At 38.1% G+C, this 22,085-nt stretch overlaps 2 protein-coding genes across 2 annotated transcripts; one reads left to right on the top strand and one right to left on the bottom strand.

Annotated features, from left to right (window-relative positions):
- The first annotated feature begins 1,839 nt into the window (after positions 1–1,839).
- Positions 1,840–11,619, top strand: ackr4a (atypical chemokine receptor 4a). The gene is made up of 2 exons (XM_023265658.3): positions 1,840–2,350; positions 8,836–11,619. The coding sequence occupies exon 2, from the start codon at positions 8,846–8,848 to the stop codon at positions 9,956–9,958; it is 1,113 nt and encodes a 370-aa protein (XP_023121426.1). The 5' UTR covers positions 1,840–2,350; positions 8,836–8,845; the 3' UTR covers positions 9,959–11,619.
- A 114-nt stretch (positions 11,620–11,733) lies between these two features.
- Positions 11,734–21,930, bottom strand: e2f5 (E2F transcription factor 5). The gene is made up of 9 exons (XM_023265641.3): positions 21,849–21,930; positions 21,637–21,772; positions 19,476–19,585; positions 19,088–19,249; positions 18,362–18,470; positions 17,220–17,541; positions 13,951–14,064; positions 13,602–13,640; positions 11,734–12,832 (listed from the first exon to the last, which is right to left on the bottom strand). Exons 2-9 carry the CDS (start codon positions 21,763–21,765, stop codon positions 12,756–12,758), a joined length of 1,062 nt encoding a protein of 353 aa, XP_023121409.2. The 5' UTR covers positions 21,766–21,772; positions 21,849–21,930; the 3' UTR covers positions 11,734–12,755.
- Between the last annotated feature and the right edge of the window lie 155 nt (positions 21,931–22,085).

Raw genomic sequence — 22,085 nt, 5'->3', positions numbered from 1 at the left:
GTGTGGAATGTGTACAAGATGGTTTCACACCCTTTGCCTTGGAATGACAACGGCCCAAATACCAAACAAAAATACCCCTTGGTATTGTGTGTTGTGCAACAGCCACAGTTGAAGAGGCTGCACGCAAGTTAGGCTCTTATCAGATATAAGAGAGTTTTGATCTGGGGGAAGGATCCAAAGCTGTTTCAGAAATGTTTCCAGAAAAAAACGGTCCATAGTTTTGAATTTGTTTTGTTGTGACTTATCTCTAATATTTTTTGTTGTAACAGATAAAAATGATCACCCACTGTTTTTAGGGACTCAGTTTTATTATATGTGGGTTGTTTATTGCCATGTGAAGTTGTGCACAATATTCAGTGTGTGTGCTTGTGTGTGAAGTTTAAGGACTGAGTAAACCAGCTTTGATGGCACTTTTCTTGATGTATGTGGTATATTTTATATAATACACAGGAAAAATGGCATAGGGGCATAGTGCACCTGTTTGTTCAAATGCATGACACTGAATAGTGATGGAATTTACAGTCCTTAACAAAGAGAGGGTCAGATAACACCAATATACCAAACTAAACTGTTTAGACTGTCTCCTCAAGTACTGACGATTGGGAAGAAAGACAATAAGATGCCTTCTTACAAGGCTGCAGCGTTAACTGATTCATTTAAACCATAATATTAAAAGGCAAATGATAATTTTCAGACAATACTTAGCAGAAAAAACTTGATGGTCTAATCAGTATGACCCCTTTGATGGTTTGACATAGTTAATTTTTTCTAACGTGTGAAAGAGTGAAGTTATTGAATTTTATGACTAATAAAATAATAAGACAATAACAAAAATTCCTTAAAATTCAGATTTTTATTTAGCATCAAACCAGGAGTTGTAGTATGACCAGCAAGACACAATTGATGGCTGCAGTAAATTTGGTGACACTACAGTATATAAGAGTGAAGTTATTGAATGTTATGACTAATAAAATAATAAGACAAAAACAAAAATTCCTTAAAATTCAGATTTTTTACTTAATGTCAAACCAAAAGTTGTAGTATGACCAGCAAGACACAATTGATGGCTCCAGCAAATTTGGTGACTCTACAGTATATAAGAGTGAAGTTATTGAATTTTATGAGTAATAAAATAATAATAAAATAATGAAAATTCCTTAAAATTCAGATTTTGTATTTAGCATCAAACCAAGAGTTGTAGTATGATCAGCAGGAGACAATTGATGGCTGCAGTAAATTTGGTGACACTACAGTATATAAGAGTGAAGTTATTGAATTTTATGACTAATAAAATATTAAGACAATAACGAAAATTCCTTAAAATTCAGATTTTTGTATTTAGTATCAAACCAAGAGTTGTAGTATGACCAGCAGGAGAGAACTGATGGCTGCAGTAAATTTGGTGACACTACAGTATATAAGAGTGAAGTTATTGAATTTTATGACTAATAAAATAATAAGACAAAAACAAAAATTCCTTAAAATTCAGATTTTGTATTTAGCATCAAACCAAAAGTTGTAGTATGACCAGCAAGACACAACTGATGGCTCCAGCAAATTTGGTGACACTACAGTATATAAGAGTGAAGTTATTGAATTTTATGACTAATAAAATAATAAGACAATAACGAAAATTCCTTAAAATTCAGATTTTTGTATTTAGTATCAAACCAAGAGTTGTAGTATGACCAGCAGGAGAGAACTGATGGCTGCAGTAAATTTGGTGACACTACAGTGTATAAAAGTTAAGTAATGGAATATTTGTGTAGTGTCTCTCTTCGCTGTTGCAGCGGCTTTGCTATTTGCAGACGGTCCCTGTTCAGTCGTCGCACAGCCGGCTGCTCATAGACATCAATGTTATTTCTGCAGCTTGAAAGACAGCGACTTTTGATAAAACTGGCCTTGTAGTACATTGTCTAGCTTACAGCGATTTGAAAGAGGCATTGTTTATGTTTTTAAAACGTATATCTCATGAGTTATTGATGCCGGAAGTCCGAATCTGTGAATATCTTGCCAACTTTACCTAACTCGGTGATGGTTTGTGTTAGATTTACTGAAAGCGTGTCTGTGTATACCAGAGGCATAGTTGGCGTTTTGTTTAAAGTTAAAAGATTTTTAACAAAAAAAAATCTGATCTCTTTTTTCTTACGATGCGTCTACTCTTGTAGTTTCAGTGCGGCTCTTCCTGTTCTTTGCTACGACTCTGTGTTAAGTGTTCACGCTGAGCTCTGTTTGACTTGGTCTCCACCCATTCGTGCTGCGCTGGTGTCAAATCAAAGCAACCTCGTCCATAGAGAGCAGCTCACTGACACACAGACAGACTGACAGACAGACAGCTGGACAGAACACGGTGAGTACCTGTTAAGCATATCTTTGTGGTCTTATTTGAATAAACACTTCAGACACAGCTGTTTAGGTTTACCCTTACCAGAAACCTTGTTTTGTTGTGATTCGCTGTGGCTGCATCTCTTTCAATATGACTGTACTATTCATTTGTAATTTATTTTATTTGCAGATTTTTTTTTAATGATGTTTGGAGTCGTATCGTATTACTTGAAAACGGTGATGGAACAACTATTCAGATCTTTATTTGAGTAATGTAGAAGTACTCCATTAGAAGTAGAAGTCATGCTGTAAAAAATGGGCTTAAATGAATGTATGTAGCAGCAGAGTAAGAGGGTAATCTGCAGGTTGATAGTGGCCAAACTTACATTGTAATAGCTTTTAAATCATTTTAAGAAATAAAAGGACTGGTTTTGAGATAGGTCGATGAAACATTTTGTTGGCACAATAAGCCTATGTGTTTTTATAACAATATATTTTAATGTATTTAATAATATAGTCCTGCTAATGTTACCTTTGTGATAAATTATGTACATGATCATTTAATAAAGTAACATAATAACTAACCAGCAGTCGAAAAATGTATTGTTTTCGGTTTAAAAGACTAATTGGCTAGCTTTAGGTTAAATGAGTAATATTATGCTATAACAAGCTAGCTGTAGGGCTACTTAGCTAGCTTGAATTGTTAGCCACTGTAGGCTGAACAAACTTAATAATGTAGACCTGCTAATGATACATTTCTGATAAATTGTATACATTATCATGTAATGCAGTAACATAATAACTAGTAGTAGTTAAAAAAAAGTATTATTGTCTGTGTAAAAGTTAACTAGCTGGCATTAAACTAATACCATCATGCTATATTAGCTAGCTGTTGTGCTAGCTAGCTAGCTAGCTAGCTTGAATTTTTAGCCACTGAAATCTATTCATAACTGCTCATCTGACAATATTTTTATGACAAGAATCTAAATATTAATGACAATAATGTTATAGTAAAGTATAGTAAACACTTTTGTCCTAGACCTATAAGTTCATAATTAATTGGCAATAATCAAAGAAATTTAGAAAATAACATTAATTTTATACAAAAATAAGTTCATATTGATCAAAATGAGGTAGGATTACCCCCCCTGGAGCTTCTCTAAATGTACAATTGGACCAACTTGCTCCATGACCTGAAAAAATATATATATATTTTTTTTTTGGACTTATAATGATGAAGTAGAGTCTGTCGGGATTGAATTGCCCTTTGATTGGGTCATTTAAACGTACTTCTTATGTACATGTTTTGTTGATATTCAAAATATATGACAACAAATATGATCCAGAAAGTCCATTTCAGAACAGAAACCTTTCAACGAACATACAGTACTCAGCCAGAAAACTGGAAGTTGTTTTCGACCAAAACCTTAACTTTAACACATTAATTTTCTTGTTCTACAATGCCAAGTACAAATTAGAAACCTTGCTAAGGCCCCCACAAACATTGTTGAGCAGCTGATCCACAGCATGATTTTCTGTCACCTGGACTTGCAACTCACTGTTCACCTGCCTGAACGATGCAGCAGTTGCCTGATTATAGGTGATTCAAACCTCATCAGCAAGATTAATCACAAATACTCATTATTCCAATCCTGGCTAAATTACACTGGCTCTTCATTCTTTACTAAATTTAGTGTAAGATTCTGTTGATTGCTTTTCAGTCTCTACATAGTCTGCCTCCATTCTACATATTTTCACTCTGACCACCTTATTCTGCCCCTCAACCCCTCACATCTAAGAATCAGAAAGCTTTAAAAGTCCCACGGTTCAGGCTTAAAACAAAAGGGGAACTTTGACCATTTTAGTAAATTCCCCCTTACTGTCAGAACAGTCAGAGCATAGAGAGACAGACAGCTATTCCCCCTGAGAGAGACAGATAAATCTCAGACAGAACCAGACAGGGTAAGTGGCTTTGCAGCAGTTTTCCAATTAAGGCCTCATTCAGTCTCCTCCCAGCAGTTAATGTTGAGTTGTGTCTGCTGCTGAAACTCCGGGAAGCATTGATGTGGAATCTAAAGGTTCTGTTCATCGATTTGTGAGGCTGCTAACTTATAAAGTGACTCATAAAAAAATCAGTTGTAGATTAATTTAGTATTTGACAACTAATTGATTATTTGCTGCTGCTGTACTCTGCAGCAGAGGGAACTCGTGCTCTCCTTTTTTGTGGTCATACATATCAACTTACTTAGAGTGTCTGTAAATTATACAATTTTTTCTCTATTTAGTTTGCGTTTGGACGTATGCATACACTCATATAGATTCAAAATCTACATCATCATATGTGTGCAAAAAATTCTATCAGGTGGAGCACTAAAGCATTCAGCAGATTGTGTTGTGCTCAAAAATTGCACAACAGGGGTGCCCGTATAGCTCAACGTGTTGAGCAGGCGACCCATGTATAGGGGCTGGTCCCTGATGCAGCTGGCCTGGGTTCGATTCCCGCTCGCGGCCCTTTGCTGCACGTCTTCCCCCGACTCTTCTCCCATTTTCTGTCTCTCTCTCACTGCACCTGTCCAATAAAGCCGATAAAAAGCCAAAAAAAATAACTTTAAAAAAAAAAAAAAAAAAAGTTGCACAACAGAACTGAGAACCCTTAGCGTTTGTCTTAGCATTATATTTAAAGACTTGAAAAAACTTTTTAAAATTTGGGAAATTTTCTGAACTGACTGACCTCATGTCTTAAAGTAATAATGGACTGTTTTTTCGTGAGTTAGTCAGTAGTTAGCAGCAGATTACTACAGTATCTGAATAGGGCTAATTGCTGAATACCAACACAAATCACTGAACAATACAAGTGAAGGTCTTTTACTGCGGCCCAGCTGTTGACTGGAAACCATCCTAGCTGACGACCTCTTGAAGCTGGTTATGATATTGCCAGTAGTGTGAAAAATAGTTATTAAAGCAAGCAGTGACTATTTAAAGAATGTGAAATATGAAACTCATTTTATCTTTGTGTTCAAAACATTTCTCTCACTACCTCATTCCAAATCTGTTACTTTGTGGTTGAGGTGTCTTCAACTTTTTTCTGTATACGAAGTATGAAACCCCTTAAAATAAGCAGATATCACTTATTTTGGTCCCTGTAAATATATTTTCCACCACTGTGTTTTATACACTGATCATACTTGTTTGTACAAGTGGAAACGTGTCCCTTGCACTGAAGTATTTAAAACGGAAAAGCAGTGGAGTAGAAATTTGATGTACTGAACAGAGGAGAAATCTCAGTGGAGAGATTTCCAGAGAAATTTAATAGTTTATGCAATCAAGTGGAAATCTTGTGAAAACTATTCTTCTGCACTTTGCACTTACCTTAGTGAGAGACAGAATGAAGTCACCATGATCTCAGTGAAGATGCAACAGGGAGGAAAAGTTCAGGTCAGGACATGATGTCTGCATATTGACACTGATTGTATCATAAAACTAAATTATCTCACAATTGCACAACTTTTTGCAGTATTTCTTCTTTACATGCCTTTTCATAATCCAGAGGAATTTTTGTGTCCACATGCTTCCTACTGTGTGGCCAATTCTGCTTACAGTTCAGCTGTGTTGTATTCAGAACATTAAATCCAGACATTAGATCTGTAGTTGCTTGTGGCCTTAGTGGAGTCCTGGCACTAAATCATCTTTCACTTTTGCCAATTTCTTTGTCAATTTGCGTTGACTTAAGATATTCCATGTGCAAAGTTACTTCCATTTGTGTGCACATTGTTGCTCAAGCAGTAAGCTTAAAGGCACAGTGACATGAAAAATACAGTTAGTTCGTTACTCATTTATCTCTTGTTATCTGCTAAAGATACGGTATACTACACTTGGAGGAAACCAAGTGTGTACAGTTTTTTTAGTCGCTGCACTGTGAGAATTTTTTCGAAATCGAGCAAGATAACCAGAGATGTGAGTCACCTCTATCATGAGCCACATCTTCAGAAGTCGATAGCATCAGGGGCTGCAACTAACTGTTACTTTTGTTAATAATAAATCTGCTTGTTTTTGGTAAATCTACAGTGGTGGAAAAAAGTTTTCGGACACCCCATGCATTTGTGAAATATTGCATTAAGAATCACTCTTAGGTCTTCAAGTGCAATTTCTTTTGGTACAGTAACAGCCAAAATACTAAACAAATCCTTAAAAAGCCATTAAAAACTTAAAATTTATTGATTTTATTAAAATACATAAGAAAATTTGATTATTGGGTCAGTCGGTACCTGTCGCCAGGTCAACCGTCGCCAGATAGCCAGGAAGTGCAGATGCAGTCCTTCAGCAGTCGGATGCACTCTGCAGAAATACAGATGAACCAACAACTTGGAAGACAAACCAAGATCTGGCCATCCAAGGGTTTCTTCAGCAAGAAATGACCGCATCCTGATCCCCACTTGCAGGGAAAACCATTAAATGACGTCCAGTGTTCCAACCGCACTATATGTGGCCAACTTTTAGATCATGACTTAAGGTCCTACAAAGCTGTCAAGAAGCCCCTGATCAATTAGCCAGGCGTTGCTGGGCCCGAGCACACAAGAACTGGGCCGCCAGGAAATGGAAGAAGATTCTGTGTTCAGATGAGTCCAGTTTCGAGCTTGATCTAGGCGAATCATTATCTCCAGTATGTACAGTACCTACTGTCAAGCATGGTGGAGGCACTATCATGGTTTGGGGATGCATGAGTGCTACTGTTGTCGGTCATCTCATTGTCTGTACTGGCACATTGAACTCTGCCAAGTATTGTGCCATTCTCCAAACCCACATGCTCCCATCTGCATGTGCTCTGTTCCGTCGAGGTCAAAACTGGATGTTTCAACCAGATAATACCCCTTGCCACACATCCAGGGCCAGTAGAACTATCTGCAGGAGCAAAGTATCTGGGTCTTAGAGTGGCCAGCTCAATCCCCAGACATGAGCCCTACTGAAAATCTGTGGTGGATTATCAAAAGGTCTGTTTCAAAGCGTAAACCAAACAATTTAGAAGAATTCAAAGCGGTAATTCAAGAAGAATGGGACAAGATTACCCCTCCACAGTGTGAATGGCTCGTGGGGAACATGCCAGCCAGGATTAGAGCTCTACTGCATGCTAATGGCAGGACTACTAAATATTCATTTGATGATGTGATGATTTATTTAGGTTTTGTTCTGTCTTGAACACATTCTCTGTTATTTGTTGACTTTGATACCAACAATGACGAGAACTCAAATATTGAAACTGTCAACAATTTTCACCACTTATTAATTACTTAATATACAGTCCTGACATCCCTCCCCAGGCAGTTTCACCATCATGAACACCTTGAGTCACGTGATTCAGGGGTGTTGAGTACCTGCAACTCCTAGTCATTTATAACTGAGGAAACTTCTTGGATGAAAGGTGAAACTATTTCAAGAAACAAAAAGAAGTCCTGTTGTTCTACTGAAGCACTGAAGATCTTGATCTGAGTGGATTACCTTAATGTCATCACCTGTCATGTAGAGAGCTGAAGTCTTGACATCACATCCAAGTCTCTCTTACACTGACTTTACCACTCAGTTGCAATCTCTCATTCAGCATTTCTTTCCAAACGTATCTCTGAAATATTACCATTTTTAACACAACTCTGCATCCCCTACAGCAATAGCTGTTGGAAATCTAAATGTAAAACAATTATTTTGTGAGTGCATACGGGGAAAAAAGTACATTTGTAGCAGCACCAGTCCTTTGGGTTGACCCATCTTCATTAAGCTTATCAAAGTATTAAAAAAATGTTCATCTTTCTAGTTTTAATCTTTGTCAGCTATTTCCTGCTATTACAGATGTGGTTTAACAAACTATGATCCCTCGACATACTCGAGACATGGACTCGAGCTATTTTCAAGCTGTGATGTTAGTCTTAAAGGTGTTGGGCTTACTGAAAGGGCTGGTCACCGAAAGCGACTAAAAACATCCCATAAATTTAAAATACAGTAATAGTTCCTGTTTTAAGTGCATGAAGCACATGACACCAGATAGTTTTGACAAAGGTTCAGTTTGAAGGCTCTGTGTTTAGTGTCGTCGTAAATGAGTTTTCTTTACTTCTGGAGCACAAGTTTCCAGTTTCTCTCTAGCTTTCTGTCTAAATACAGTGCATCATTTACACTGCTGTTAACTGAAAATGCTGCTTTTCAAAGCCTTCTTCAGCAGTACATTGTGTCTTCTGCTTCATGTGTTTAGGTAAGTTGTTAGGACTTCAGAGTTCAGCTGAGAAAATGACTTTAAGAGAAAGCACTGGTTTCCTTTGGATATGGATAAAACCCTGATGTACCTGCAACTCTGTGATTATTGTATTTTTTCATTTAGAAAGTAATTGTTTAACTTATGTAATCTCTGAGGTATTGTCTTGTAATGGATATTGGTTTATCTTAGAATATAGAATCTTAAGGACCTGAGATTAATTCATCTTACAGTTAAACCCCCACAGGTATAACATGTTATGTGTTTCCTTACAGCTTTATCAGCATGGATGTCTCAGAGGAGGATGACTACTACTACCATGACAACATAAGCTTCAACTTCAGCTATGATGACTATCCTGCCCTGTGTGAGAAGGGGGACATCCGGTCCTTCGCAGCCCTCTTCCTCCCCGTCATATACACTGTGTGCCTTCTGGCAGGGCTGGCTGGAAACGCTTTAGTTGTGGCTGTATACACCTACCACAAACGCCTGAAGACCATGACGGATGCTTTCCTGAGCCACCTGGCTGTGGCAGACCTGCTCCTGCTCTTCACGCTGCCTTTCTGGGCAGCTGATGCTGCGAGGGGCTGGGAGCTGGGGGAGGTTGTCTGTAAGATCGTGTCGGCTTGCTACTCTGTGAATTTCACCTGCTGTATGTTGCTGCTGGCCTGCATCAGCTTGGATCGTTACTTAGCTTTAGCCAGAGTGCAAGGTAAAGGTCAAAGTGGGCAGCTGCAGAGGGTGTTCTCCAGGAGACACTGCTGGACGGTGTGTTTAGTTGTGTGGGCGACAGCTTTCCTCCTTGGTCTTCCTGATTTAATACTGTCAGAAGTGAGGTGGGCATCTAACAGGAACATCTGCCTGGCTATCTATCCTCCCTCTATGGGTCGAGGTGGTAAAGCTGCCCTGGAGGTAGCTGAGGTGTTGCTGGGATTCCTGCTTCCTCTCCTGGTGATGGTGATCTGTTACTGTAGCGTGGGCAGGGCGCTAAAGGGCCTCCCTATAGAGAGCCAAGGCAGGAAGTGGAAAGCTCTGCGTGTTCTTCTAATAGTTGTGGGGGTGTTTGTAGTCACTCAGCTGCCATATAACGTGTTGAAGGTGTACCGTGCGATGGATTCAGTCTACTCGTTAGTGACTCACTGCGGGACAAGTAAAGTGCTGGATCAGGCTGCTCAAGTGACAGAGAGCCTGGCCCTCACTCACTGCTGCCTCAACCCAATCCTCTATGCCTTTGTGGGGTCTTCATTCAAGCAGCACATGATGAAAGTGGCCAAGAAGTTTGGAGAGAAGCGAATGAAGAGGAGCAGAAGAAGAGAAACTCCTGCAGAACTGTTGGGGATGGAGATGTCTTGTAACTCTCACAGTGCATCCCAAGAGACAAACACATTCTCAGTCTGAGTTATGATTAATACACCACAGTAAAAATCACCCAAAGTCACATATGTGACACAACAGAGGTTAGTTATTCTTTGGTGTAGTATTGTTGAGGAAAAGGCAGCAGTAGCATGTTTGGAAGTCAGTAAGTCCTATAAAAAATTCCATTGGTTTTAACACTCCGCTCCCTCCACATCAAAACATGATATTGTCAACAAGTGTTCTTCTATTAAAGCTGACTTTCATAGAAAATATTCTTGTTTACTTTCAAACAGCAAAGAAAGTCACATTTCTCTCTGTTGTGAGTGTTGCAAGAAAAAAGGGGTTTGTGTCCAGATCAAGAAAGAGAAAAGCACCAGGTTCATTTTTAACAGTAAACATGACAATAAGCACTGTAAGCTTAAACTGTAATATGAATATTTTGAGATAATGTTTGCGATTTTCAAGAGCTATAGCCCAAAATCATTCAAAGTAAAACCAAAAAAATGCTCCACTTTACTTGTAATGAATCTAGAATATATTCAGTTTTCCTATTCTTAAATAACTGATGGAAAATAAACTTTCTTCACTATATTCTAAATCTTCAAGATGCGCTAGTATATTGGTATCTGACCCAAAAATCTGGTAATTACTCTGCCCACACAGTACTAATGATGTTGATTCTTGAACTTCATATACAGAAGAAAAAACGAGATCTGTATTGAAAACTATTTAACAGCTGGAGCTCTTCTCTGTGAAAAACAACTCTGTAACTGCAAGTTGTGCTTGTTTTAATTATAATCAGCCTGATGTTACACATCTGCGTAAACCAGATGCTCATTCCTGCACCTATCAGTCAGTGAGTGAACACTTTGATCCTCTGATATTGTTCCAGTTGAACTATGTGCTCTCTGATTTTGTGTTTTCTCAGCTAAAGATTACTGTGACTTTGTGAAAATTAAAAGATAACAGATATCAAACCATCCACACAAAAGCTTTTACATCCAGTGGGATTTAGGTGTATTTGATGTGGGAAAACAACATTTGCAGTTTCCACGAATTCCTCAGAACATCTGAAACTCAGACTTTATGGACACGCATGTCTGAGTTTTCCTCACAACAGTCTGAAACTTCTGGTAATTTTTTTAATGAGGTGATAAAATGTTGATAATCAGATTTTATCACCTCAGATGTTTTTTAATACTGATTAAAGGTGACTTGGAAAACATTTACTAACGTGTAGCTGCACAAAAAGGAAGCGATGGACATTTACTATTGTAGTCCAGTATTAGCCTTAAGCTGACAGACATAAACAGCACTGAGTGATTATCATTTCTTTTCCAAATAGTTTTTTCTTTTACACCTTGTTGTGTCATTAATCTCTCAGATAAAATGTATAAAAGCAAGTGTCTACACTTTTTTATGAATTATCCAAGGAATTGTTTTACATTTTCTGTTTTTGTTCCATGTCCCAGCTGGTATACAGATCAGGTGATGGTTTATACTGCAGGTCATTCTCTGGCACACACGCTGTCATATGGAAACCATCTGACTCAAGTTTACCATCTGTTAACAGAGGAAAACACTTTAATCAGCCAAAAAAACAAAAGAAAAGGTCTGATTCCAGGGATCAGCTGTCAGATCATGTGTGATAAATACTTCCTTCTGTAAACTTTAAGACAACTTTGAAATTTCCCAAAAAAGTCGTTCACCCTGAAACTTTAGTACATGCTGGAGTGATTTGTGATTGTTTTCCTTCTTTACATTTGTAAATAGAACCATGCTTATTACGTCTTAATTAAATCAATTTATTGAAAAAAAACTTTTAAAAATGTGCAACAAAAACATTACTTCTTTTCACAAACAACAAAGGAGATATAAATATACAAAAATGCCACTCAGGGCTTGTAATATTTAAGAATTCAGATCAGAAATACAGCAAATTTAATTAATTAAATTATGGTTAAGGCAGTTAACTAGCTTCAGTTTTAACAAACTAGAACCAATAACTATTTTTCTTCTCTTAAATGAAGTAAAAAATAGTAGTTATTCAAATATATACCTGTAATGATAGGAAAAAAAACTTAATTAAGACAAAAAGTGGCCTAAAATGGCAGTGTCACAATAATTTAGTAAAGAAAACTTTTTTGCATTTTCACAAGAACAAGGTAACAGAATGCAACCAAAACATTCAGTCATTCAAAACAAAATGTTTGTTGAAATATAACTATGGTATTGATTGGTTTACATGCAAAGAAAATAACTTCCTTACATACCCTGAACTAGTTTAACCCTGTGTTGAAATTTTAAAAAGAATACTGAACATGTTACAAGTTACTGTAAATATCAACTAAAACAAAACACTGTCAGTCCCAAAAGTTGATAAACTGCAAAAAGTAAAGCAGTCGCCTTCAAGTCTCAGGCTTTCCCCTGGATGTGGGAAAATACAAAGATACACAGAAAAGTGCAGCAGGAAGCTGAAGGATTTGTCTCGGCTCACTTCCACTGAGGCACCTCATTTATCTAAAATCCTGAAGATATTTACCCATTAAACTAGTAAAGTCTCAGTGGAGACATAATGGCTCATGGCTACGCACAGTAAATACCTTATGGTAAATTCATTCAGGCACTTTGCTGGAAAGAGGCTAATGTAAACTGAATGTTGAAGTTGTCTAATGCACAGGAGTTAAGATATGTGTCGATTCTTTAAGTTGACAAAAAGGTTTTAAAGCATCAACTGCAACAGTAACAGAATGGGAAAAAGTATCTTTGAATCATCTTTGAAGTGAGGCAAAATATGCCTCAAGATTGTATTTGCATGCAGCAGAGTCACAGTCAGCCATTAGTAATTGAGGATCTGCATGTCAAACAGGTCACACACTCCCTCGCTGTTATCCAGGTTGAAGCTGTAGTCTATACCTGTATGTGGAAAGAGAATTCAGCAGGGACACTGGAAAAATCATGTCTCACACACATCAAATATCAATTTCCAGCAATGCTAGGAGCATACTAATTGTCACTTTGATTGCAACGTAATACAACCACTGATAGATGGGATTGCCCTGAAATTTGGTACAAATATACATGTTGCCCTAACGATGAATGCTAATGACTGTCGATCCCCTGATCAAAGTTTTTTTTTTTTTTTAAAAGTCAGATAATTTGGTTCATGAATAACTGCAAACAATGATATTCCCATGGTCCTTAGCTTCATTTTGTGTTGTATTTTACTTAACAATGGTTAGCATGCTAACATAGTAAACTGAGATGATGAATATGGTAGACACTATCTACTCAACGTGTTAGAAATGACATCATGAGCATGCAAGAATGCTGATGTTTGCATTTGGCTCCAAGCAGTCTCACAGAACCACTAGCATAGATTTTCCCTTAGGTTGTCATCTGTTTAAAGAGTAAAACACCCTCTGAAACTCTCATCTCTGCAGACCTCTGGAGCTTTAACTTCTCACCTTGCTGCAGTGATGTATACTCCAGGACCTGATGACATCACTGGTGGATGTGGTTAAAGGTGCACAACAGAGCACAGTTGTGACCACAGCCATCCGTGATGCATCAGGCTTTCACCAGGGAGGAAAGTAGTATGCAGCTTTTTAGCCTTGTGTTAAGTACAATTTAGAATAAACAGACTCAATTTATGAAGTTAGTTAAGCCATGTTATGATGCTTACCATCAGTAGACATTAGTTCATCAATCAGATCAACAGCTCCTACAGGGGAATTAAAAACATGTTTCTATTCCAAAGTATACTTGAACCGTATGATCTGTGTAACATCAGTTTAAATACACTAAAGCATACACTACAATATGTGTATCAGAGCCCCACACCAGGTTGGGTACCTACCAGATGATCTGCAAAAACTGTACAGGTAAAAATGATGTTTTGATCTTCAAGCCTCAACAGAATAAGAACCGAAATAATGTGAAGCAAACATTAATTTAATGTTCAAGCTTCACTGCTGGATGCAATTACAGAGTAAACTATTTGAACTAACTGCGAGCACATTCCCGTGTCTCACCTTCTCCGTCGTTCTTCATGTGGTCTCCAGCAGCACTGAGCTTCAGCAGGCTGCTCACGTCCAGCATGGACTGGAACTCTGGGCCTGCCAGGTCCATCTGCTGACTGTGACACTCTGCAGGAAGAACAAGAGGTGAAATAAGAATTCTTACATGTACAGCATAGGGTTAGTTATTTGGACCCACAAACAGCAAAAAGCAGCTGTGGTAACAAAAACACAAAAAGGTTACAGGACAACATCACCACTCACATATTTGTCTGGTAAATACAAAGTTACAAACAGCAGCTAGTTAGATTAGCTTAGCATATGGACTCCAGGAGGTTACTGTCTCTGGTCAATACATAACTCCCTTTAAATCTGCAATTATTTTTACCTATTTAAATGTAAATTTAAAAAAATAAATCTACAAACATCTCTTCTCACATACAAAAGTCATGACGCAAACACCGGATTATCATTATTGCCAACAATGTGTTGGGTAACAGTAAAAATCATTCTAAAAAAATTATTTTGTGGTACTTCCTCTTTTTAATCCTGGAAAGAATGTCTCACTGAGTTTCATTTTGACGATGCTATGACCTTTTGTTACCCAGTTTCATTTACAGTTAGCATGACAATGATTCATCCTGATCTCATGAGAGTACTTCTAGACATGGAAGTGGTTCGTCCCATACACAGAAAAATATGCCTCAGATGAATCAGTTCCCAAGACATGGTGTGGGAACAGATGAACGCAGTCTTGCAAAGGTTATGCAGGGCAACATGGTTAATGTAAAGTATATAGAATATATGAAATATATACTACAAATATGTATTTTTCCCCAGTGTCCAATGCAGTGTTGCTGTTAAAAAAAAAATCATCATCTATGCAAATAGACAATAGTTCTTATTCTGGATTCAGACAGTCAGTCTCCTTTACAGAAAAATTACTCTTACAAAACCAATACTGAGGTTAAACCATGAACTGCTATACATGTCCTTGTCTGTCTAAAACTGTAACAAACTATAACATGGTGGCCTTCTTAATTGCTTTACCCAAGTATGTATTGCTCTTCTCATTATGGAGTCATTATAGAAGGTATTATGTACAGAAGTCAGACAGAACTTTTAGAAATTAAGGTTAGTAAGGTAAAGACTTCAGGAAAGCAGAGGTTTTAATTTTCATCCTAGAATGCTGTGTTTGGCTGCATCAGTTTTAGCTAAGTGAACATACACAGAAAGTGTGTTTTTCCAATAGGCTCATTTCAGTGGCATTTAAAGCCATAAGTCTACACCAGCAACAAGGTTTCTGCTGTTCTTAAACTAAAACAATCCATGCATTAGTCATCATAGATGTCCAAAAACATTTATGGCCGACACAAAACTAAAGTTATACTGACAACAGTAACTGCAGTTAAGAGGGGCCCTATGTACTGTCTTGATTCATATTGGTGAAGGATGCTTTTTCTGATAATACACAGTGTGATGACTAAAAAAGTCAACTTTAATAATTCTTGCTCAATGTATTGCATTACGCTGACTTTTACTGGAAGGGGTTCTCAGTTTCTTTACCATCAAAATAGACAAAATATTTTTGTCATTATAGTGCAACAACAATCAGGAAATAAAAGTATTTTTTACTCAAAGTACAGCAGAAAATGCAGCATGAGCGCAAGGTGCTGATAGTTCAATTCTACAAACACTTTTAGTTGGTGACTTCACCAGCTTAACTGACACAACTGAGCAATCTTGCACACCAGACTGTCTTAGATTACCACCTTCTCCTTTCCTTTTCTATTCCACATACAATGGACAATCAACAGTGAAAAGGAAATTAAGATTTCAGATATGTCTAGTGAGTTTGAATCATCATAGTCAGCCATAGTCAGTGTGTTGCATCACGGGATAGTTAACCAATGCTATGCACACTGTTGTTTTTCTATGTGGTGTACAATAGAGCAAACAGGGAGTATTTCAGACACAGTCCTGGCTTGAGGATAAATAGTCCTTCACACACAGCCCTGGGTTGAGGATAAATATTCTTTTTGCTTAACATGGTTAATAACAGAGAAGTGATCCATTTGTACCAACTGTAAGTGGCAGTCATGATAAGGGTTGGTTAAATTCTCTAAATGCTAGGGCAAGGTGGTTCAATACTTCCTTATCTCTTTTAGCATAGGATACACTGGACTGTACTTAAGGAAAGAAAATGAAATAATACCCTCTCACAATTCCTTGTGGCAGCAACATCCAAAGCAACACACCATTCATGCCAGACCCACATCAACAATATCCATCATTCACATTGCCTAGTTTAAGTTAGTCGGATTCTCCCCTGTACACATGCTTTATACTGTTTTACCACAGCCCTGGCAGTGATAGAGTGTTGTTTCCCCAACAACTCTACCAACTCTTGATAATGGTTTTAAAGGCTCAGCACACGCATCCAGGTGTTTCCACTTATTCTGGCTTATTAAACCATGGCTAAGGTTGAAATTGGGTGGAGCTATGCTGAGAATTAAATGAGGTCACTCACTTCAGTGTACCATTAAGAAGAATGAAGGTGCATATTTCTCACACCTTACACACCTTAAAAGATACACTGTGGTTTTCTTGATCTCAAACACCAATATCGAGCTATTTTTTAATGTGCCAACTACTTTGTTGCAAATGCAGGTTATGGTTTCACACTACTGCTTTAATCTACAGGTGGTGATAATGTGCCAAGAAACAATACAATGCTTCAGTAAATGTGAATGTAAACAATACAAGATTTTAAATATAATAATTGGAAAGAGGAAAAAAAATCACCATGTTAGACCGTATGAATATTGAATCTTTCCAATCTTCTACATCTATCACATGATGTGAACGCAGCAAAACCTCGTCAGTACATGCCCACACACACACACACAAAAAAAAGTTAAAAAGGAAATTTGACGAACTTTTTGGCAGTAACTCAACAGTACCACAACCAACCAACTGCAAAATTAGTTGAATCATAGCTTTTCTGTATGGGCAATTATTTACAGGATATTTTGAGAGGCATGTTTAGTATAGTTTAGTATTAGTAAAGTTTCTGAACTTGTGGGTGGTTTATGAATTTCATGGTGTTATGTTTAAAGCTCTACTGCATGTTAAAAAAAACAAAACAAAACCCAAAAAACAGTTTCTATGCAAAATGTTAAACTGTGAGTGAAGCCAAACCTTTACATTACAAATTTTGTATATTGTAGCTTCTTTGAAAGCAAATAAAATTGCATGTGTAATCCCAAAACCCCTGTCCTTACCCATCTGCACATCAGGAGGGGTGCAAGATGGCGTCAGCAGTTTGTCTTCTGGCAGCACCACCTGGTGGTCTGAGCAGAGAGAGTCCTGGCTGCAGTAGGAGGAGGTGGTGTTGGAAGTGGAGCTTGCAGACACAGAAATAGGGAACCTCTGCAGGCTGGCAGGAGTGCTGGGTGGAGTTGGCATCGGACAGATGTTGTCGGCTGGTGGTACAGGAAACACCACAGGTATTGTGGAGTCTGAATCCCGGTTGATGAGCATGACTTGGATGGGAGCCGAGTAGCTGCGCAGATTCACCTGGTACCTCTTCTGACCAGCCTGGCCCTTAGGGACAGAACCATGTCAAACAGCTTAAAGTTTAATAGCGCAACTATAATCGCTATTTTATACACACCACAGTTCAACTGCCAGTATGTGATACGAGCAGCTTGGAGTGACAAGTCTACAGGTAATTGTTACATGATCATGCGGTTTCCCTAAGCTCTATGAAAGGCTTAGCTTCTTCAAGCTCACTGTTCTGGTTTTACAACAAGTTACCTCATTCACTGATGTAGGAGGAAGCTGTCAGTTAAGAAAAACTGACAACTGAATATAAATTAATAATACTGGACATGCATCCATATGATGGCCAGAAAAGTATTCCAAAAGAATATATGAGTTATTCTGCATCTGTTGGGTGTGCAAATAGGAAATTTCTTGCTAACAAGACATCAACATCCCATTCACAGCCTGTCTCTATGGCCCCTGAGTGGTCTTAAGACCACTATGTTTGTAAATCTAAGGTAACATACACCACCTTTGCAATGCCTCCACTCAAAGAATTCAAGCAATTATCCTATTTAATTGAGCTTGGCATTTGAAAAGTTTGACAATTGCTCTGGAATAGTGACACTGCAATATGATGCAATTAATAACATTCTGTTGATCAGTGTCACAGCACACATAGGCCAGCTTGTAAAGAATAAGCAGACACATGTGAAAAGGACCCTTGGATCAGTGGGAAGCCTTTTTTCTTAAAAGTTATAACCTTTTATAGCCGAGAAATAAGGAATAAATCTACTAAATGCTTGGCTTTCTTGTGACTCTTGGGATCAGTGCAGAGCAGACAAAAAAAATGTATATCCTAATCAGCAAAGTAAACTACCAGTTCAGGCAGTGGCACCTCCAACTGAGTCCCAGTAGGAGCAACAACAGCAAGAAGAGTGTCTCCACTGAAAGCACTGCAGATGTCTTCATGTGTCACAAATTTATAGGTGGAGAAGTGTTAAGGAAACTGGAAAAACAAGACTGTGAGCATTGTGCAAGTCAGGATTAGCCTGGCTGTGATTTCACTAACTGACAATAGCAATTATATTTATAATCCTCCTCGATAGCATTTTCTCTGTTCAACAACGATAAAAGGATAAAGGAGGGATTTTTTTCCCTCTGAAATAAGTAAACGGACCCCCAAGAAGACTAGAATTACAAACTGTAGAGCAAGCCAGTCCACATAAAAAAACAAAAACACACACACACAAAGTGACATTTCATTGGAAAGACATCAAAGGTTCAATATCAGATGTTTTATACACTTAATGTGAGAGCAGTGAGTTGATTTTTGGTGTTTTTCCAAGGTGTAATGAATGTTAGTTTATAACATGTCTTGACGTGAGAGGTTAAAGTAGAAATACTGTTCTACTGAACATTCCAAAATTAAGGCAAAGTGAAGAAAAGAGATCCACAAAACTGCTGACCTGTTCCAAACAAAAACTGAACAATCCTAAAATAAGCAAAAGCAAATCACCTCCAGATGTCCATCCATCCATCCATTATCTATACACCGCTTATTCCTCACTAGGGTCGCGGGGCCTCCAGATGTCAAAAAGGATATTTGCTGGTGATGGGATCATGAATGAAGTGTTTGATGTTCTCTTCCAGCCAGGCCTTTTGGTCATCTAGCTCTTTCTCTTGAGCCTCCAGCTCAGATATTTGGGCCTTTAAAACTTCCACCTGCTCCAGCACCTCCTGAGTTTGGCTGCCTCTGTTCTCCCCCCTCCACATGAAGAAGGTAAAGGATGAAAGAGTCAAATGCTGTAATATTTTGTCACTGCTAGTCAATATTTGCTCTATATTAGAGAAAGAGTGCATTTTTAAATTCATCTGCTTAAAAGGCTTAACTGAGGAAGATGCTACATACAAGCAATTTTATTGAAGCCTAAGCCAATTAAAAGCACTGGTAAGAACATTCACTGTTTCAAGAATATGAAAATTTTTCAAACCTCCACTGGATTATATTCTTGTTCTTCTTCTCAATCAGCCCAACACCTTCCAGCACATTGGTGATGTCATATATCCTCCTCTTCTGCTTCACTGCCAAGCTGTCTGCAGCCTGTTAATTCAGACACCTCCATGAAGGGACATACTCAGTAGCAGCTTAGAATGAAACCTTGTTGACAAGTTACAGACACTTTTACCAGACATTAAGAGAAAGTTTCGGTGGCTAACATTGCATGAGGGGAAAAACATGAAAGTCAAAGAAAGCCATAAATGAAGTATTTACCAAATCAAGCTGCAAAAATAACAAATCAAACTCTTTGGCAGAAGAGGATATTTATAGAATAGCAGAGGAGGAGGGAACTGGTCAGAGGAACCTGCTGTGTAAACATTACCCAGCTTTGGCGCGCAAGAAGAGAGGGAAAACTCCTTACCATTGATGCAAAAAGGGTACATTTGCAGAATAAAAAACTTCAGGTAGGTCTGAGGGCAATAAAGCCTCATATCAAAACACTGAAAGCTGCTAGGCTGATGCTAGGTTCTGTAACTGAAATCTTTTATAAGCTTTATTTCTAGTGGTGAGCAGTTAAAAGTCTCACCATATACAAAAAATTCAGTCTTCAGTCATCTTTTTTTTAAAATGGTATATGCACAATTTATGCATTATGAGTTACTGGTTTCCAGATCCCCTATAGAGTCACAAGAGAAATATGATGTGATGAAAGCAATAAAACAAACAAAATAAAAAACAAGTAAAAAATTTTCAGGAGGCAATCCCTCTTAGTCTTAGTGTTTCCTTCTTATAAATTACTGAATAGTGTAATCTCATCAGCCTCTAAATACAAAAAATAAAATATACTACTCCTGGCTGTCCTGGTCATAGACAACAGACATATGCAATTTGGAACATCGGGTCCTAAGCATTATTTATTTTTAAAGTGAAGGCCCAGTTCAATGATCATTCTGCAATACATTTAAAACATGTGATGTAGCATTACCACATGAAATACCATAAAAGGCATGACTGTCATACAAAGATGATAGCATGAATTTGTGAAACCATTGATGCAACAGTTTCATTTAATGTTATATTTATTAATTTATTTAAGGTTAGAATAATAAAGAAATGGACATGGCTCTTTTCATCCGTCATTCCCGCAATGTGTTAAAGCCCTCAAAAATAATGTGATATAAATCATCAAAAATGTTGGGATAGTATTTTACTGTTTACAAAAGTCTGATCTGCTTACTAAAGTCAAAATACATATATTTCTGTTATTTCAGATGTTTTGCAGATTTTTCCATTTCAGTGTCACGGCAGGATACCTGCAGTAGTAACACTATTGTCCATACAGGTGTTTTTCATATAGAACAACGATCAAATAATGGCAACAGGTAGCCAAGTAGCAATTAAGACACATTTAACTGTTTTATTGAGAGTTGCTGTAAGACAAGTTATCGTTACGCTATGAACAGAATTTTGTGTCAGCAACACAGACAAGAGATTTGCTCTGATTATTATTAGTTATTTATTTTGGGCATTGTGTAATGGGACTTCATAGGTGAACTTACCAGCATCTGTTCTCCTGGTCTATTTCAAGGGTAGGTCTCCCAAGTTATTATCAAAGTTATGAAAATAAGTATATCCTCAGTTCAGTTCAATTCATTTTTTTTTTATATAGCGTCAATTACAGGTCAAATTGTCTCAAGACGCTGCACAGAAGCCATATGCCTGATCCTAAGCACACTTAGATATTACAGCTGTGTAATTCGTCTTAAATCAAACTAATTCCAAGGAACACCATGTCTTGTCCCTGGTCTTGCTGGTCTGCACTCATTGTGAAGGTAATGTGAAATATGGCTTAAGCACTATTTCAACAAATAAGATGTTGGAGGCTATATTCAGAATAAGCTAGTTTATTGCCATTAACCATTTGACTGCAAACTGGTAACTAAACACATCTCTTGAAAACGGGTACATTCGGGTTTCCCGTGTGTGTTACTGAACCCACTACCGATAGGGCCAAGTAATGGCGGCTTGTTCGTCCACCTGTTAACTAAATCAGTGCACCTGATGGCCCCATTTGTGACCGACAGCCCTTTGTTCACATCTGCTGGTTGGTACCACAAAACACCGATTAATGTTCAACTAAACAACCCACTGACCACTTTTAAATCAAGGACGCCATCCTTAGCTTCTTGTAGTAGACTGACAAACTTCATCGTGAGGAGCCCCAAACTTTTCTCGTGGCGACTCGGCGTCGAGCGCACGGTCTCCGTCGTCTCAAACTCCATCTTCTCTCTATAAAAGAAACTCGTACTTATTTTAACTCAGCTGCCTGCGTCGAAGTACAAAACCGAGCATTTCTTGCCGTTACCAGTTAACGTCTCCGCTACCTCCCCGGGACGCCGTACTACCTACAGGTCTTTTAAACAAACGGACGTTACGTTGGGGTGCAGTTGCCACGGCAACCCTTGTCGCGCTCGTGCTGCGGTCGCGCGCCCCGCCCCCTGCCCAAATCCTACCCTACCCTCTGTCTGCAGCCGGACAGCCCACATCATCATAAGTACTATGTACGATTAATAACAGTAATAAAGAATAATTAACAATAAAT

The sequence above is a fragment of the Amphiprion ocellaris genome, chromosome 10 (assembly GCF_022539595.1).
Source record: "Amphiprion ocellaris isolate individual 3 ecotype Okinawa chromosome 10, ASM2253959v1, whole genome shotgun sequence".
Taxonomy (NCBI): Eukaryota; Metazoa; Chordata; class Actinopteri; family Pomacentridae; genus Amphiprion; species Amphiprion ocellaris.
This window is presented reverse-complemented; position numbering and strand designations above follow the sequence as displayed.

What these genes read in the sequence shown, in the direction of transcription:
- ackr4a (XM_023265658.3), top strand. Translation starts at nt 8,846, where the DNA reads ATGGATGTCTCAGAGGAGGATGACTACTACTACCATGACAACATAAGC.
- e2f5 (XM_023265641.3), bottom strand. Translation starts at nt 21,765, where the DNA reads ATGGAGTTTGAGACGACGGAGACCGTGCGCTCGACGCCGAGTCGCCAC. An exon ending in GCGTCCTTGATTTAAAAGTG is followed by an intron (nt 19,586 to 21,636) that starts GTCAGTGGGTTG and finishes CTGAATTAACAG; the next exon opens with GCTGCAGACAGCTTGGCAGT. An exon ending in CATGAAGAACGACGGAGAAG is followed by an intron (nt 13,641 to 13,950) that starts GTGAGACACGGG and finishes ATTCCCCTGTAG; the next exon opens with GAGCTGTTGATCTGATTGAT.